At 44.9% G+C, this 17074-nt stretch overlaps 1 protein-coding gene across 2 annotated transcripts in view; it reads left to right on the top strand.

Annotated features, from left to right (window-relative positions):
- Positions 1–16865, top strand: part of efcc1 (EF-hand and coiled-coil domain containing 1) — a 60414-nt gene extending 43549 nt beyond the window's left edge. Inside the window, exons 3-8 of one of the 2 annotated variants that reach the window (XM_084316998.1) lie at positions 392–564; positions 2296–2431; positions 2619–2820; positions 8162–8380; positions 12638–12707; positions 15097–16865. In XM_084316998.1, coding sequence (XP_084173124.1) covers positions 392–564; positions 2296–2431; positions 2619–2820; positions 8162–8380; positions 12638–12707; positions 15097–15233 — 937 coding nt within the window. In that variant the 3' untranslated portion in view covers positions 15234–16865. The remainder of the gene's footprint in view (positions 1–391; positions 565–2295; positions 2432–2618; positions 2821–8161; positions 8381–12637; positions 12708–15096) is intronic. The other variant, XM_084316999.1, reaches the window with a different exon arrangement.
- The last annotated feature ends 209 nt before the right edge of the window (positions 16866–17074 follow it).

The following is a 17074-nucleotide window of genomic DNA, read 5'->3' on the forward strand; positions in this document are numbered from 1 at the left end:
AGTGCACATGTAACATGTTACAACATCCAACCAGAGTGACATATGTTACAACATCCAACCAGAGTGTACATGTTACTGTTACTATTTTTTTACTCTGTATTGTATATTGTATATGTATATTGATTGACTGAACACTTTTTGTTTACGTGCTCTTGACTTTTTCTATTTTATACTTTTTATCTATTTTATCTAGCACACTCTCAGAAGCTCATACAGAAAAAAGCATTTCATGGAAAAGTATTCTGTATTTTGCTGTGACAACTATTAAAGGAACTTGAACTTGTTACAACATGAGAAAGGTCAAGAGTACAGAAATGTAAAGGTTTATTTTGGTACCAGGACAATAATCTAAATGTTTACAACTGCTTAACGGAACCGTGACTCTTTTCAGGTCGGAGGTGTTTAAACTACAGCTACCGAGCAGCGCCAGGGCGGAGCAGCAGCTGAGCGGAGGAGGAGGAGGAGGAAGAGGAGGAGGAGGAGGAAGAGGCCAGAGCTGCTGTCTGGACACTCAACATGACCGCCGTTCCCCCACAGGCAGAGCAGAGACTGTCCCAGACAAAGGTAAAAAAAAAAAAAAAACACTTTGTCCACTATATGAATGCTGTGTTATGATGAGAATGATGATTATGAGGATAAGAAGGAAGATGAGTTTAGTGATGATGATTGTATTGTATTATATTCAAATCTATAGGGAGGTGTAGTGGTTACTTCCTGGTCTATAGGGAGGTGTAGTGGTTACTTCCTGGTCTATAGGGAGGTGTAGTGGTTACTTCCTGGTCTATAGGGAGGTGTAGTGGTTACTTCCTGGTCTATAGGGAGGTGTAGTGGTTACTTCCTGGTCTATAGGGAGGTGTAGTGGTTACTTCCTGGTCTATAGGGAGGTGTAGTGGTTACTTCCTGGTCTATAGGGAGGTGTAGTGGTTACTTCCTGGTCTATAGGGAGGTGTAGTGGTTACTTCCTGGTCTATAGGGAGGTGTAGTGGTTACGTCATTGGTGTTTCCGGCCGGTCCACCTCGCTTGAAATTGCAATGTATTCCCCCATTGCCCATTTCTAAATCGTCTCGTTTAAAACAAATAAAGCATGAACATTTGCATGGTGTGCCTTTCTGTGCGTATTCATCCACAATCTATAGCTCCACATGAAAATATTCGCAATTAATCGTAAAATAATTACGTCAAATTTTATTTCAACCAAAAATGCTTAATAATGTTAGTGGTAGAAGGGAACTCATTTTGTGCAAAAATGGAAAGCTTTTCAATGTTCATGAGGCAGAATTGTTACAATAGCAGATAATCCATTTTCCCAATGATAAATCCCTAAACGGGTGGACCGTGCGGGCGGTCCAAAGTGACGTCAGACTACACCTCCCTATCGTCATCATACAGCACAAGTACAGTACAACTAAAAGGAGTTTGGCATCCAACCAGAGTGCAACATGTAACAGTAAAGTGCAACAGCAATATACAATGTGCAGGAGATTAAGGTAAATAAGGTGATAAGATAAAATAATAAACAAAGCAGTCTCTTGTCCTAAAAGGAATAGGAAGGTTCTGCCCCTCATTGTAACAGGTCTTTCCAAACAGTGTTAAATCTTCTTCCAACAAAATCACTTCTCCATCGATCAAGTTAATATATAATTATTACTGTTAATAAATAATACGTTATTTTACAATCAATAGAGTTTAGTGGTGATAGGAATAAAAGTAATGATGATGATGATGAATATTATGAAGAGGATAAGGAAACATGACGAGGATTATAAGAAAGATGATGAAGAGGAGGAGGTTATGATGATGATGATGATGATGATGGTGTTGTGGTGAAGAGGAGGTGATGATGATGAGGATTATAAGTAGGGATGCACCGATCCGATATTGATATCGGATTATCGGCCCCGATATGACTAAAATAGCTAGATTGTGTATCGGTGACAATTAACATTTAAAAAAACGAAAATGTTATAAAAATTTTATAATAAATAACAATTCAGTACATTTATATCTATGTGTTAATTTGTTACATTTTGTTTCACTAAGTTAGGAAAGTAATGTTTTAAGTCAAGCCTGATGTTGCCTCTTGCACAAAAGAATGATCCCAGTCTCTTCCACACAGTGAGGCATACAGTTTATTAATTGAACAATGGGTATCGGATCGGTACTCGGTATCGGGACTAAAAAAGTCGGATCGACGCATCCCTAATTATAAGAAAGATGGAGGAGGTGATGATGATGGTGTTGTGATGAAGAGGAGGAGGAGGTGGTGATGATGGTGTTGTTGTTGTGGGGCTCAGTGGAGGAGCAGCTGTTCCGCTCCGTGGAGGGCCAGGCTGCGTCTGACGAGGAGGAGGACAAGTGGACCGGAGAGCAGCAGAGACAGGTGGACGAGGTGAAGAGGATCCTGACCAGGCTGTCCTGCTGCGGAGACAGGTAGGGCTGTTTCCCCGAAGCCTGTTTTTGGGCTTCAAACTTCATCAGGTTTTTTCGAACGGACGTTAGAACCGTCGTTTTTTAATAATAATTAAAAAAGATTAAAAAAATATATTTTTTAAAACAAAAAAGATCGTTTGATTATTGATTAAAAAAAACGAAATCATGTCCCGTGTCCTCGAAACAGGTGTGACGACAAGGCGGTCCGGAAGCTTCTGTCCCACTTCGTGGGCTCCCGGAGCGAGGGGAGCCGCAGCGCCGTGCTGGAGCTTCTGGAGAAGGTGACCCGGCTGAACGGACCGCTGGAGCTGAAGGACGAGAGGAGCCGGGCCCAGTCCACAGACGCCGCGGACCAGGTGCTGACGACCAGCGGCCTCCATTACGCCAGGGTGGGCCTCACACCGCCGCCACCGCTAGACCGCTGGAGAACAACTGTTCCTCTAACTGTTCCTCTAACTGTTCCTCTAACTGCTCCTCTAACTGCTCCTCTAACTGTTCCTCTAACTGCTCCTCTAACTGCTCCTCTAACTGTTCCTCTAACTGTTCCTCTAACTGCTCCTCTAACTGCTCCTCTAACTGCTCCTCTAACTGCTCCTCTAACTGTTCCTCTAACTGCTCCTCTAACTGCTCCTCTAACTGCTCCTCTAACTGCTCCTCTAACTGCTCCTCTAACTGTTCCTCTAACTGCTCCTCTAACTGTTCCTCTAACTGCTCCTCTAACTGCTCCTCTAACTGCTCCTCTAACTCCTCTAACTGTTCCTCTAACTGCTCCTCTAACTGCTCCTCTAACTGCTCCTCTAACTGCTCCTCTAACTGTTCCTCTAACTCCTCCTCTAACTGCTCCTCTAACTGCTCCTCTAACTGTTCCTCTAACTGCTCATCTAACTGCTCCTCTAACTGTTCCTCTAACTGTTCCTCTAACTGCTCCTCTAACTGCTCCTCTAACTGTTCCTCTAACTGTTCCTCTAACTGTTCCTCTAACTGTTCCTCTAACTGTTCCTCTAACTGCTCCTCTAACTGCTCCTCTAACTGCTCCTCTAACTGCTCCTCTAACTGCTCCTCTAACTGCTCCTCTAACTGCTCCTCTAACTGTTCCTCTAACTGCTCCTCTAACTGCTCCTCTAACTGCTCCTCTAACTGCTCCTCTAACTCCTCTAACTGTTCCTCTAACTGCTCCTCTAACTGCTCCTCTAACTGCTCCTCTAACTGTTCCTCTAACTGTTCCTCTAACTGTTCCTCTAACTGTTCCTCTAACTGCTCCTCTAACTGCTCCTCTAACTGCTCCTCTAACTGCTCCTCTAACTGCTCCTCTAACTGCTCCTCTAACTGCTCCTCTAACTGTTCCTCTAACTGCTCCTCTAACTGTTCCTCTAACTGCTCCTCTAACTCCTCTAACTGTTCCTCTAACTGCTCCTCTAACTGCTCCTCTAACTGTTCCTCTAACTGCTCCTCTAACTGTTCCTCTAACTCCTCTAACTGTTCCTCTAACTGTTCCTCTAACTGTTCCTCTAACTGTTCCTCTAACTGCTCCTCTAACTGCTCCTCTAACTGCTCCTCTAACTGCTCCTCTAACTGCTCCTCTAACTGCTCCTCTAACTGCTCCTCTAACTGTTCCTCTAACTGCTCCTCTAACTGTTCCTCTAACTGCTCCTCTAACTGCTCCTCTAACTGTTCCTCTAACTGTTCCTCTAACTGCTCCTCTAACTGCTCCTCTAACTGCTCCTCTAACTGTTCCTCTAACTGCTCCTCTAACTGTTCCTCTAACTGTTCCTCTAACTGTTCCTCTAACTGTTCCTCTAACTGTTCCTCTAACTGCTCCTCTAACTGCTCCTCTAACTGTTCCTCTAACTGTTCCTCTAACTGCTCCTCTAACTGCTCCTCTAACTGCTCCTCTAACTGCTCCTCTAACTGCTCCTCTAACTGTTCCTCTAACTGTTCCTCTAACTGCTCCTCTAACTGCTCCTCTAACTGCTCCTCTAACTCCTCTAACTGCTCCTCTAACTGTTCCTCTAACTGCTCCTCTAACTGTTCCTCTAACTGCTCCTCTAACTCCTCTAACTGCTCCTCTAACTGCTCCTCTAACTGTTCCTCTAACTGCTCCTCTAACTGCTCCTCTAACTGCTCCTCTAACTGTTCCTCTAACTGCTCCTCTAACTGCTCCTCTAACTGTTCCTCTAACTGCTCCTCTAACTGCTCCTCTAACTGCTCCTCTAACTCTTCTAACTGCTCCTCTAACTGCTCCTCTAACTGCTCCTCTAACTGTTCCTCTAACTGCTCCTCTAACTGCTCCTCTAACTGCTCCTCTAACTGTTCCTCTAACTGCTCCTCTAACTCCTCTAACTGCTCCTCTAACTGTTCCTCTAACTGCTCCTCTAACTGCTCCTCTAACTGCTCCTCTAACTGTTCCTCTAACTGCTCCTCTAACTCCTCTAACTGCTCCTCTAACTGTTCCTCTAACTGCTCCTCTAACTGCTCCTCTAACTGCTCCTCTAACTGCTCCTCTAACTGTTCCTCTAACTGCTCCTCTAACTGCTCCTCTAACTGCTCCTCTAACTGCTCCTCTAACTCCTCTAACTGCTCCTCTAACTGCTCCTCTAACTGCTCCTCTAACTGCTCCTCTAACTGCTCATCTAACTGCTCCTCTAACTGCTCCTCTAACTGTTCCTCTAACTGCTCCTCTAACTCCTCTAACTGCTCCTCTAACTGTTCCTCTAACTGTTCCTCTAACTGCTCCTCTAACTGCTCCTCTAATTGTTCCTCTAACTGTTCCTCTAACTGCTCCTCTAACTGCTCCTCTAACTGTTCCTCTAACTGCTCCTCTAACTGTTCCTCTAACTGTTCCTCTAACTGCTCCTCTAACTGCTCCTCTAACTGCTCCTCTAACTCCTCTAACTGCTCCTCTAACTGCTCCTCTAACTGTTCCTCTAACTGCTCCTCGAACTGCTCCTCTAACTGCTCCTCTAACTGTTCCTCTAACTGCTCCTCTAACTGTTCCTCTAACTGTTCCTCTAACTGTTCCTCTAACTGCTCCTCTAACTCCTCTAACTGCTCCTCTAACTGTTCCTCTAACTGCTCCTCTAACTGTTCCTCTAACTGTTCCTCTAACTGCTCCTCTAACTCCTCTAACTCCTCTAACTGCTCCTCTAACTGCTCCTCTAACTGCTCCTCTAACTGCTCCTCTAACTCCTCTAACTGCTCCTCTAACTCCTCTAACTGCTCCTCTAACTGCTCCTCTAACTCATCTAACTGCTCCTCTAACTCCTCTAACTGCTCCTCTAACTGCTCCTCTAACTCCTCTAACTGCTCCTCTAGCTCCGCCTCTAACTGCTCCTCTAACTGCTCCTCTAATTGTTCCTCTAACTCCTCTAACTGCTCCTCTAACTGTTCCTCTAACTGCTCCTCTAACTGCTCCTCTAACTCCTCTAACTGCTCCTCTAACTGCTCCTCTAACTGCTCCTCTAACTGCTCCTCTAACTCCTCTAACTGCTCCTCTAACTGCTCCTCTAACTGCTCCTCTAACTGCTCCTCTAACTCCTTTAACTCCTCTAACTGCTCCTCTAACTGCTCCTCTAACTGTTCCTCTAACTGCTCCTCTAACTCCTCTAACTGCTCCTCTAACTCCTCTAACTGCTCCTCTAACTGCTCCTCTAACTCCTCTAACTGCTCCTCTAACTCCTCTAACTGCTCCTCTAACTGCTCCTCTAACTCCTCTAACTGCTCCTCTAACTGCTCCTCTAACTGCTCCTCTAACTGCTCCTCTAACTCCTCTAACTGCTCCTCTAACTGCTCCTCTAACTGCTCCTCTAACTGCTCCTCTAGCTCCTCCTCTAACTGCTCCTCTAACTGCTCCTCTAGCTCCTCCTCTAACTGCTCCTCTAACTGCTCCTCTAGCTCCTCCTCTAACTGCTCCTCTAACTGCTCTAGCTGCTCCTCTGGAAGGGGGCGGGGGAAGGGATTGACCAGGTGATACAGGAAGGGGGTGAAGAGTACAGGGGGGAGGGGGTGAGGGGCACAGGCAGGACCAGGTGCCAACGACCAGCGGCCTCCATTACGCCAGGGTGGGCCTCCCGCCGCCACCACCGCTAGACCACTGGAGCCGCTCCGCAGAGAGAGAGAGAGTGCTTACCCTCGCTCGCCAGTGACGCTTTTTTGTCTTTGCTCTGCATCGGGAGTCGTTTTGAGGCGGCTTGTGTGTAAAATTAGATTGGAGAGGACTGGTGGAGGTTGTTATGAAAGGGGCTTCAAAGAGAAACCACAGCGAGAGCGGCACGGCCCTCTGGTGCCTCCAACCCACCAAGCCCCGGCTCTCCCAGCGCCCGGCTCACAGAGCCTCTCCCTGTATGTGTGTATGTGCAGCTGTTTCTCACTGAGGTTGACCACAGAAACACTCCCCTCCCCCACCCCACGCCACGACGCGCACGACACTTAGGAATATCATAAATTAAACCGGCCAGTTACAGCCATAGAGCGTGTGTTCACTAGACGGGAACGCGGGGCCGAGACGGGGGACCGTGTGACGTAACGTGTTTTCCTTAAACGGCCGGCGCTCGCGAGAGGGAAGGCAGAAAGTGAAAACAAAAGCGTGACTGTGAGGTTCTCTGTTTACGTGTAGGATATGTGGAGTGAGACCTCTGTGTTTACGTGTAGGATATGTGGAGTGAGACCTCTGTGTTTACGTGTAGGATATGTGGAGTGAGACCTCTGTGTTTACGTGTAGGATATGTGGAGTGAGACCTCTGTGTTTACGTGTAGGATATGTGGAGTGAGACCTCTGCTCCGGGCGTGTGACGTCAGGCTGAAAGGCTTGTGTTGTCAGGATCAGGATACTCAATGACAATGACACTATATGTAACTAACACCTCATCATCTACACTCACAGCACACACATCCACACGTACACACTCACTTTAAACAAACACTCACCTTATCACCCACTTTACTCACTTTAGACACTTTAACACACTTTATATTTAGTAGTAAAGGGGCGACAGTGGCTCAGGAGGTAGAGTAGTCGCCTGGTAATCCGGAGGTTCCCGGTTCGATTCCCGCTCCTCCCGGGCAGCGTGCCGAAGAAGTGTCCTTGAGCAAGACACTTAACCCCTAATTGCTCCCGATGAGCAGGTTGGCACCTTGCATGGTGGTCGCCTCCACCGTCGGTGTGTGAATGTGTGAGTGAATGGGTCAAATGTGAGGAACAAATTGTAAAGCACTTTGGGTGGAAGCGCTATATAAATGCAGCCATTTACCATTTAGTAAAGAGATTTGCACTACAATTCCTACCTCATTGCACCTTACCCTAAGTTTGTACCTCATCCCATTGCTGCATTGCACCTCACTGTTACTTTTTTTTACTCTGTATTGTATATTGTATATTATGTATATTGACCGAACACTTTATTTTACACTTTTTCTATTTTATACTTTTGATCTATTACTGTATGAAGCACACTCCCAGGGGCTCATACAGAAAAAAGCATTTCATGATGAAGTATTCTTTGTATTTTACTATGACAATTAATAAACAAACTTGAACTTGAACTAAAGATGGCGGCAACGACAAAGAATTGCTGCAAAATAAACATACATTTGTTGTTTAAATAATAATAAATAAAAAATAAAATCTTTATAATTATCGATATCGAACGATATGAACATTTTTATCATGATAAAAATATTGGCCATATCGCCCCGCCCTAACGTCAGGCTGAATGGCTCGTGTTGTGCTTCCAGATGAAGGACTCCCTGGTGCAGGAGCTCCAGCAGAAGGTGGAGGAGACTGAGGAGACGGAGGAGACGGAGGGCCTTCAGACGGAGCTGCTGGAGCCTGAGCGGGTGCCTGGTCTGTCCCTGGTGGAGGAGAGGCTGGAGAGGGAGAGGGTGTCTGGTCTGTCCCTGGTGGAGGAGAAGCTGGAGGACGTCCTTCATCTCCTGCAGCAGCTCAGAGACCTGGTCAGTCAGAGAGACGACCTAGCTCATGTCCACAGCCAGCATTTTATTTTCAGGCGGAGCGCTTTGGATATCAAAAATATGAACACACACACCTCCTCTAACTCCTCCTCTAGCTCCTCTAACTGCTCCTCTAACTGCTCCTCTAACTGCTCCTCTAACTGTTCCTCTAACTGCTCCTCTAACTGTTCCTCTAACTGCTCCTCTAACTCCTCTAACTGCTCCTCTAACTGCTCCTCTAACTGTTCCTCTAACTGTTCCTCTAACTGCTCCTCTAACTGCTCCTCTAACTGCTCCTCTAACTGCTCCTCTAACTGCTCCTCTAACTGCTCCTCTAACTGCTCCTCTAACTCCTCTAACTGCTCCTCTAACTGTTCCTCTAACTGCTCCTCTAACTGCTCCTCTAACTCCTCTAACTGCTCCTCTAACTGTTCCTCTAACTGCTCCTCTAACTGTTCCTCTAACTGTTCCTCTAACTGCTCCTCTAACTGCTCCTCTAACTGTTCCTCTAACTGCTCCTCTAACTGTTCCTCTAACTGCTCCTCTAACTGCTCCTCTAACTGTTCCTCTAACTGTTCCTCTAACTCCTCCTCTAACTGCTCCTCTAACTGCTCCTCTAACTGTTCCTCTAACTGTTCCTCTAACTGCTCCTCTAACTGCTCCTCTAACTGTTCCTCTAACTGCTCCTCTAACTCCTCTAACTGCTCCTCTAACTGCTCCTCTAACTGCTCCTCTAACTGTTCCTCTAACTGCTCCTCTAACTGCTCCTCTAACTGCTCCTCTAACTCCTCTAACTGCTCCTCTAACTGCTCCTCTAACTGCTCCTCTAACTGTTCCTCTAACTGCTCCTCTAACTGCTCCTCTAACTGCTCCTCTAACTGCTCCTCTAACTGTTCCTCTAACTGTTCCTCTAACTGCTCCTCTAACTCCTCTAACTGCTCCTCTAACTGCTCCTCTAACTGCTCCTCTAACTGCTCCTCTAACTGCTCCTCTAACTGCTCCTCTAACTGCTCCTCTAACTGCTCCTCTAACTGCTCCTCTAACTGCTCCTCTAACTGCTCCTCTAACTGCTCCTCTAACTGTTCCTCTAACTGCTCCTCTAACTGTTCCTCTAACTGTTCCTCTAACTGTTCCTCTAACTCCTCTAACTGTTCCTCTAACTGTTCCTCTAACTGCTCCTCTAACTGCTCCTCTAACTGTTCCTCTAACTGCTCCTCTAACTGCTCCTCTAACTCCTCTAACTGCTCCTCTAACTGTTCCTCTAACTGCTCCTCTAACTGCTCCTCTAACTCCTCTAACTGCTCCTCTAACTGTTCCTCTAACTGCTCCTCTAACTGTTCCTCTAACTGTTCCTCTAACTGTTCCTCTAACTGCTCCTCTAACTGCTCCTCTAACTGTTCCTCTAACTGCTCCTCTAACTGCTCCTCTAACTGCTCCTCTAACTGTTCCTCTAACTGCTCCTCTAACTCCTCCTCTAACTGCTCCTCTAACTGCTCCTCTAACTGTTCCTCTAACTGTTCCTCTAACTGCTCCTCTAACTGTTCCTCTAACTCCTCTAACTGCTCCTCTAACTGCTCCTCTAACTACTCCTCTAACTGCTCCTCTAACTGTTCCTCTAACTGCTCCTCTAACTGCTCCTCTAACTCCTCTAACTGCTCCTCTAACTCCTCCTCTAACTCCTCTAACTGCTCCTCTAACTGCTCCTCTAACTGCTCCTCTAACTCCTCCTCTAACTCCTCTAACTGCACCTCTAACTGTTCCTCTAACTCCTCCTCTAACTCCTCTAACTGCTGCTCTAACTGTTCCTCTAACTGTTCCTCTAACTCCTCCTCTAACTGCTCCTCTAACTGCTCCTCTAACTGCTCCACTAACTGCTCCTCTAACTGTTCCTCTAACTGTTCCTCTAACTGTTCCTCTAACTCCTCCTCTAACTGCTCCTCTAACTGCTCCTCTAACTGTTCCTCTAACTGTTCCTCTAACTCCTCCTCTAACTCCTCCTCTAACTCCTCCTCTAACTCCTCTAACTGTTCCTCTAACACCTCCTCTAACTCCTCCTCTAACTCCTCTAACTGCTCCTCTAACTCCTCCTCTAACTCCTCTAACTGCTCCTCTAACTCCTCCTCTAACTGCTCCACTAACTGCTCCTCTAACTGCTCCTCTAACTGCTCCTCTAACTGTTCCTCTAACTGTTCCTCTAACTCCTCCTCTAACTCCTCCTCTAACTCCTCCTCTAACTCCTCTAACTGTTCCTCTAACACCTCCTCTAACTCCTCCTCTAACTCCTCTAACTGCTCCTCTAACTCCTCCTCTAACTCCTCTAACTGCTCCTCTAACTCCTCCTCTAACTCCTCCTCTAACTCCTCCTCTTACTGCTCCTCTAACTCCTCTAACTGTTCCTCTAACTGCTCCTCTAACTGCTTCTCTAACTACCCCTCTAACTCCTCCTCTAACTCCTCCTCTAACTCCTCTAACTGCACCTCTAACTCCTCCTCTAACTCCTCCTCTAACTCCTCTAACTGCTCCTCTAACTGCTGCTCTAACTGCTAAAACATGATAAATGTCATAGTATGCAACTATGCACCCAGCGGATAGTGGGGCATAGAGATAAAAGGAAAAAGAAGTCAAATAATATCGAGGGTAAAATGAGAAGACATGAAATCAGGATCTAACATCACAACAGGCAACCTTGTTTATGGTTTGATTGCGTTTTAGTAGAATAGAAAAGACATGAATGATGAAATGAGCACATAAAGTGCAGACATACTATAAAGAAAATATTTTACAGTGTAATAAAATAGTTCTGGATTACTGTTTAGCAGTTCAAAGTCGTCTTTACCTTCTGTTTGGTATCCACAGTTTAAAACCTGACAGTCTTCCCTCTTGTTTGATACCCACTTTGACCCTTCGAACCTCCCACTCGGGGCAAACCTCCCTCTCAGGGCAAACCTCCCTCTCAGGGCACAGTTCCCTCTCTCAGGGCGCAGTTCTAGGCCTGGGTCTTAAACAGTTTTAAAGCCTGACAGTCTTTCTTGCTTGATACCCACACAGTTTAATACCAGACAGTTTCGAACCTGTAATAAAAGCAACAGACAGAGTAAAATAGTGCAGTGCAATACAAATTATAATAAATAATAAAGACACCAAGACTTGGTCTGTAAAGCCTTTCACATTTCACGGTCACAAAACGTCCCGCCTATCTGTGGGAAAACAGTAATTGACTAGTCCAGCCTCGGTCGGATATATAAAATAAAAGAGAATAAAAACATGGGGAATAAAACATAGAGAAATAGTGCAATGTCAATCACAGAGAAATAGTGCAGTATAATAGTTATGCCACCAGGGACATTGAATTGTGTTAATTACAGCACCATGAAATGATGTAGAGCTAACTTATCATTTCATTGAGCTGTAATTAACACAACACAAGGATTCAATGTCCCTGATGACATCACTGGTGGCCACAATCAAACTAATTTACTCACAATAACTGTCAAACTCGGAACGATTTTGGACGCATTAATTTAGTTTACGTTTCAAGTGTCACATATAAGGTGACACAGGACTGCAGCAGGGCAAAGAGGCAGTTGTTTGGGTGGCTAGAGTCCTTGTCTATTCTCTTAGCCTTGGCCCTGCAACGCCTGGTGTAAATGTCCTGGAGAGTGCGAAGCCCACCTCCAATTGTGCGTTTGGGCTGATCGCCCCACTCTCTGCAGTCTGCTGTGGTCGTGTGCGGTGCTAGTCCCAAACCAGGAGGCGATGTTACCAGTCAGGATGCTCTCTATTGTGCACGAGTAGAAGTTCTTTAAGATCTTCTGACTCACTTTGAACTTCCTTTAGACGCCTGAGGAAGTAGAGGCGCTGCCGTGCCATCTTCACTCCACTGACTATGTGTGTGGTCCATGTCAAGTCCTCGGGTATATATGTGGGACTCCGAGGTACTTTAAATTGTTCACTACTCTCTCGACCGGTGCCCCCGTAGATCAATCGGTTCTTTGGTTTTGCTGACGTTCAGGGAGAGGCTGTTCTCCTGGCACCACAGCAAAGTCTTTGGATGTGTGTGAGATGATGTGTGCAAAATAAATCGGCATTGTTTTTTTGTGAAGTGCCCCTTCAACTGTTCAACGGTTAGGGATTTGAGAACAGATTTGTTTCATTTGTGAAACACATGGTACAGCTTTTCTGAACGGGTTACAAGTCAAATTGCCTGTTAACGGCCTGACAGATATATATATATATATATACGGTTGTCTCTTGTTTCAGAACGTCTCCCGGAGGTCTCTGGGGAAGATCTTGCTCAGCACGTTGGAGTCCTGTAGCGACCCTCAACACGGTGAGTGCTGAAGTATAGAAAACCTCGTAACTCCATTTTCTTTTTTATATATATTATTTTGTTATAAATGGTTTTACAAAGTTTAAACAATGGGAAAGCATTAAACCGATCAAATCTGTCTAAACCTCGTAACTCTATTCGCCCTCAAATCTGTGTTAATTTTTTTCATCTCCTGAAAAGTTGGGTTTTTTGGAGTTACAAGTATTTGGAGTACGGCATATTTTCCATTTTAGCTGACTTCATAAATCAAATTAAAATGTTTAATCAAATTGATTTGTTAAGCCCGAAATCACAAGTTAGTGTCCCCATGGGCCCGACGAGTCTTCTATAAACGAGTCAAGAAGAAACATCACAGTAAATCAAGAAAAAAAAAACAGCATGAAATCCAAAATAAATGTAAAATAAATAAATAAATGTACTTTTATTCCATAACACTTCAAAGTAAGGAGATATCCTATTTTTTACGCCATACAATTACAATATATCTATAACATCTACAAGTACTTTAATAAAGAGTTTTGCATACAAGACGTACAATTATAATAAAGAATACATTATAATTGTGGTCCTCCAGCCCTTCATGATTAACCTACAGAGGTTATTGCATAAAAAATATATTCCATATATTGAAATATTAGGACACGCTGTTAGAACTACTTTTGGTACGAGTACATTAAATGTCAAGTACTTTTAGGAATGCCTGACCACTAAGTGTCTTGACTCTTAACCACCAAAACCTGCATGGACTACTGCAACGTATATCATGCCAGTTAGGGTACCTTGTGTATACTGTTTTCTTTTACTATTCAGATATAATTGTATTGTCTATATTTATGTCGTTCTAGTATTAGTTTAGTTTATTTATTTAGCACATTATAAAAAAAAAAAAAAACAGTGCTAGGAGGGAACGAAGCCCAAAGGGCTTGTACAAAGTTCCACTCCCATCTCATTGTCCATAAACAATATGAACTAAATACATGTGTAGCATGGTCTACAAAATAAACTACAAAACAGGATCAGAGACATAAGGCAGACACTATAGCGAAAACATGGAAGATTGACACGAGTCGGTAACAAGAAATAGTATTACCCTGCCCATACCTGTACCTCCCCTCCCCCCTCCCCCACGCTGCTATGACACCTGGATTTCCCCCAAGGGGATCAATAAAGGAATATCTTATCTTATCTCTTTAAATACTTTTACTTGAATGGAGGACTTTTCCTTTTACCAGATTACTATTCTATCAGGTTTATTTACTTTTACTTAATTCCAAGGACGTGGGCCCTGTCTGCCGGCGCTCGTTAAGAGAGGTTACCATGGTAACTCGGCTTTGAACAGATGTAGACTCTCAAACCCAATAAACTAGACACGGAGGCCCGTGAAACACGATAATCAGCAATTAAATTACTCTGTGAGTTGTAAAGTTATTAAAAGAGTATAACTAGATTTAAGTTATATTATGTGATTCCACACAGTAGTCACATCTGTTAGCTTTCTCCCCTTTCTCTCCAAGTTGTAAAGTTATTGTAGATATATAGATGTGTCCCTTAGTATGCACACGCATGCACAGTATAATATGCATGTAATAAATAGTTTGTTAATAAACTCAAAATGTTTCACTGTGCTCCTAAATTTCTTTGTGTGCTCCTAAATATTTTCATTGCTCCTTGGGGAAAAAGGTTAACATAGAGCCCTGACCGGGCAGATTTATTTCACGTTGCAAATTGATCAATACAGTGCGGCTAAGTGGCGCAGTGGGCAAGGGGCTCACCACTAACGCAGGAGATGCTGGGTTCGAGCCCAGCTCTCGGCGTTGCTACCAGCTTGGCTGGTCGTTCATACTAACACAATTGGCAGTGCTAGGGGTGGGAAAGCCGGTGGGTGGGGATTGGACGTTGTGGACAGCGCCTCCTACAGGTCGGTTGGTGCGCCTGTACAGCAGAATCAGGAAGTAACGGGGCAGCGTGAGTCTCCCACGCGTTACTCCTCGCCACTGAGAGATCGCGCTGTTCAGGTGAAAAGATGCAACGGCTGCCTCCTCGTGTACCGGAGGGGACACGTGATGCAAGGCTTGGTCCTCACTGCAGCCGACCAGTGGGAGGCATGGCCTAGCAACGTTCGAGACAGGGGAGGGGAGAATTGTAGGGAGAATTGGCGAGGCGAAATTGGGATGGGAGAAAAATAGAAATATAAGGAGAAAAAGTGGAGAAAAAAAAAATACCGGTAGATCAATACAGTCCGTATTAAGTGATGCAGTGTTTATTTTTCAAATGTAGCCAAGAGTAAAGACCCTAACCCTATCGAAACAGCAGTCAAAGTGTATATTTATATAAATATTATATTATATAAATACCATTTACCATTTTTACTTATTTTTTTCCTGTACAGGAAAGGCCCACATCCTGGAGGTGCTGAACGCCCTGTACCACGAGCTGGCTGCCTGCGAGGTCCTGTCCTCCGGTGGACCACCAGACCCACGCACCCCCAGCCTCCAGTCTCTCAGCGACCTCATCATCTCCTGCTGAGCGAGCCTGCCCTCTCCTGGACGGACGAGGCCCGCGTGGTCCGACTCATCCGTGGGGAGGGGAGGGGCGGATGGGGCGTTTCTGCTCTGACAGGACAATGAATCCTGGATGAGTTCCGTGTGGACCCCCCTGGGTCTCGGAGAGGACAGTGAATGGGACACGACGCTAGCGGCCGAGCAGGAGCCATGTGAATAATGTAAATAACGGGCGGCTGCCCCCGTTCCTATAGTGGATTCATCTTGGTCCACCAAACCCCCCTTTAAGTCAATTAGTGGCACTTAACCATTTCACTGCCGCACTAACCAAATGGTTAACCCTTTCACTGCTACAACACGGAAGGTTAACCCTTTCATTGCCACACGACAGAACGTTAACCCTTTACTATCGCACTACAGACGGTAGTGGTGATAGTAAAGGGTTAACCTCCTGTAGTGTGGCAGTGAAAGGGTTAAGTCAATTAGTGGCACTTAATAAGCACTAGATGTATTGAGGCCCCCCTCCCTGAGCGATGACATGCAGTAAAACACAATATTTCCCCCGCGATTTGTCGATTAAATCAACAAATCGATTAGCCGACTTAGGAATTTCTTCAATGGAGGACTGTCCTGTAGCTCCTGTGTTCCTCAGGCACTCGTTGCCATAGAGTGACGTTACATGTTTCTTCTCTACCGTCCGTTTCTGTTGCCACCTTTACCTCCACAGAGAAGATACTTAGGCTCCATGTCGTTGTCTTTCGTCCTCAGAGGCTTTGACGCACAGAACCCCCTTCGGTCTCCCGTCTATTCCTGTTTTTCCTCCCCGAAGCCGTTATGGAATTCTTTTTTTATGAGGAATTCACTTTGTTGTCGGTACATAGTTTGTGTGTGTCGTCTATGTATTTGTTGTTTTCTACGTATGTACAGTTATATATATATAGGGCCTACGCTACACACTGCTGAACTATTAACCCTTTCACTGCCGCACTACAGAAGGTTAACCCTTTCACTGTGACAATACAGAAGGTTAACCCTTTCACTGCCACACGACAAAGGGTTAAGTGTACCTGAAGGAGCGACACCGCGGTTCTGAAGGGTTCCGACGCGGAGGTACCGGTTCCGTTACCAGCAGACAAGCTCAACAAGTCCAACCGCATGGCAGAGAGTCAACATGGCCGCCGCTCGACAGCTGTTTATAAAACACTGCGTTTGCCTTTCAAAGGCCCGTCTCGGAGCAGACGTCGGGAGGACACGTCTCGCGTATCAACGATCACATCCTGCCAACAATTTCCACGAGTCGTCCTTATCTTACCAGTAAGAATCTTTATAGATTTCTATCTTTTTATCAGTGTTTTGATCGGTCCAAATGAAACATCCTTATAGTATATCCATACTATAAAAACACTGAAGGTATGTTTGGCAATAACAGAAGGAAATGGTCGTCGCACGTCAAGATTACTTTGATATTCAGCTAATAGTTCTCCAAATATAGGCAACTTAAATGTTTTTTTGACTTTATAATATCTAAAGATATCTTGTTTAAATGAATGATGTCATAATTGGAATGCAGACCATTTCCTTGGGTTATTAGTTTGAGACGTCTCTGTGTTTGTGTTAATAGGCTGAACGTACATGTGAGTTCATTGTTCTTCACAGATGTATGCGTTCCATTAAAGCAACAACACACCCTCTAAATCCATGTCATGTTTTATTAATGTTTATTAATTAACAAACCACTACAAAGATACAACAGATATATAAATAAATAAAAGATAGGTAACTGTTTCTGATCATTATTTGTCGCCTCTTGGAGGGTTTTCTCAATCCTCTTGTGGAACTGATCCAACGATGAAGTAAGCCCGTCAT

Source organism: Notolepis coatsorum (assembly GCF_963971535.1).
Source record: "Notolepis coatsorum genome assembly, chromosome: 6".
Taxonomy (NCBI): Eukaryota; Metazoa; Chordata; class Actinopteri; order Aulopiformes; family Paralepididae; genus Notolepis; species Notolepis coatsorum.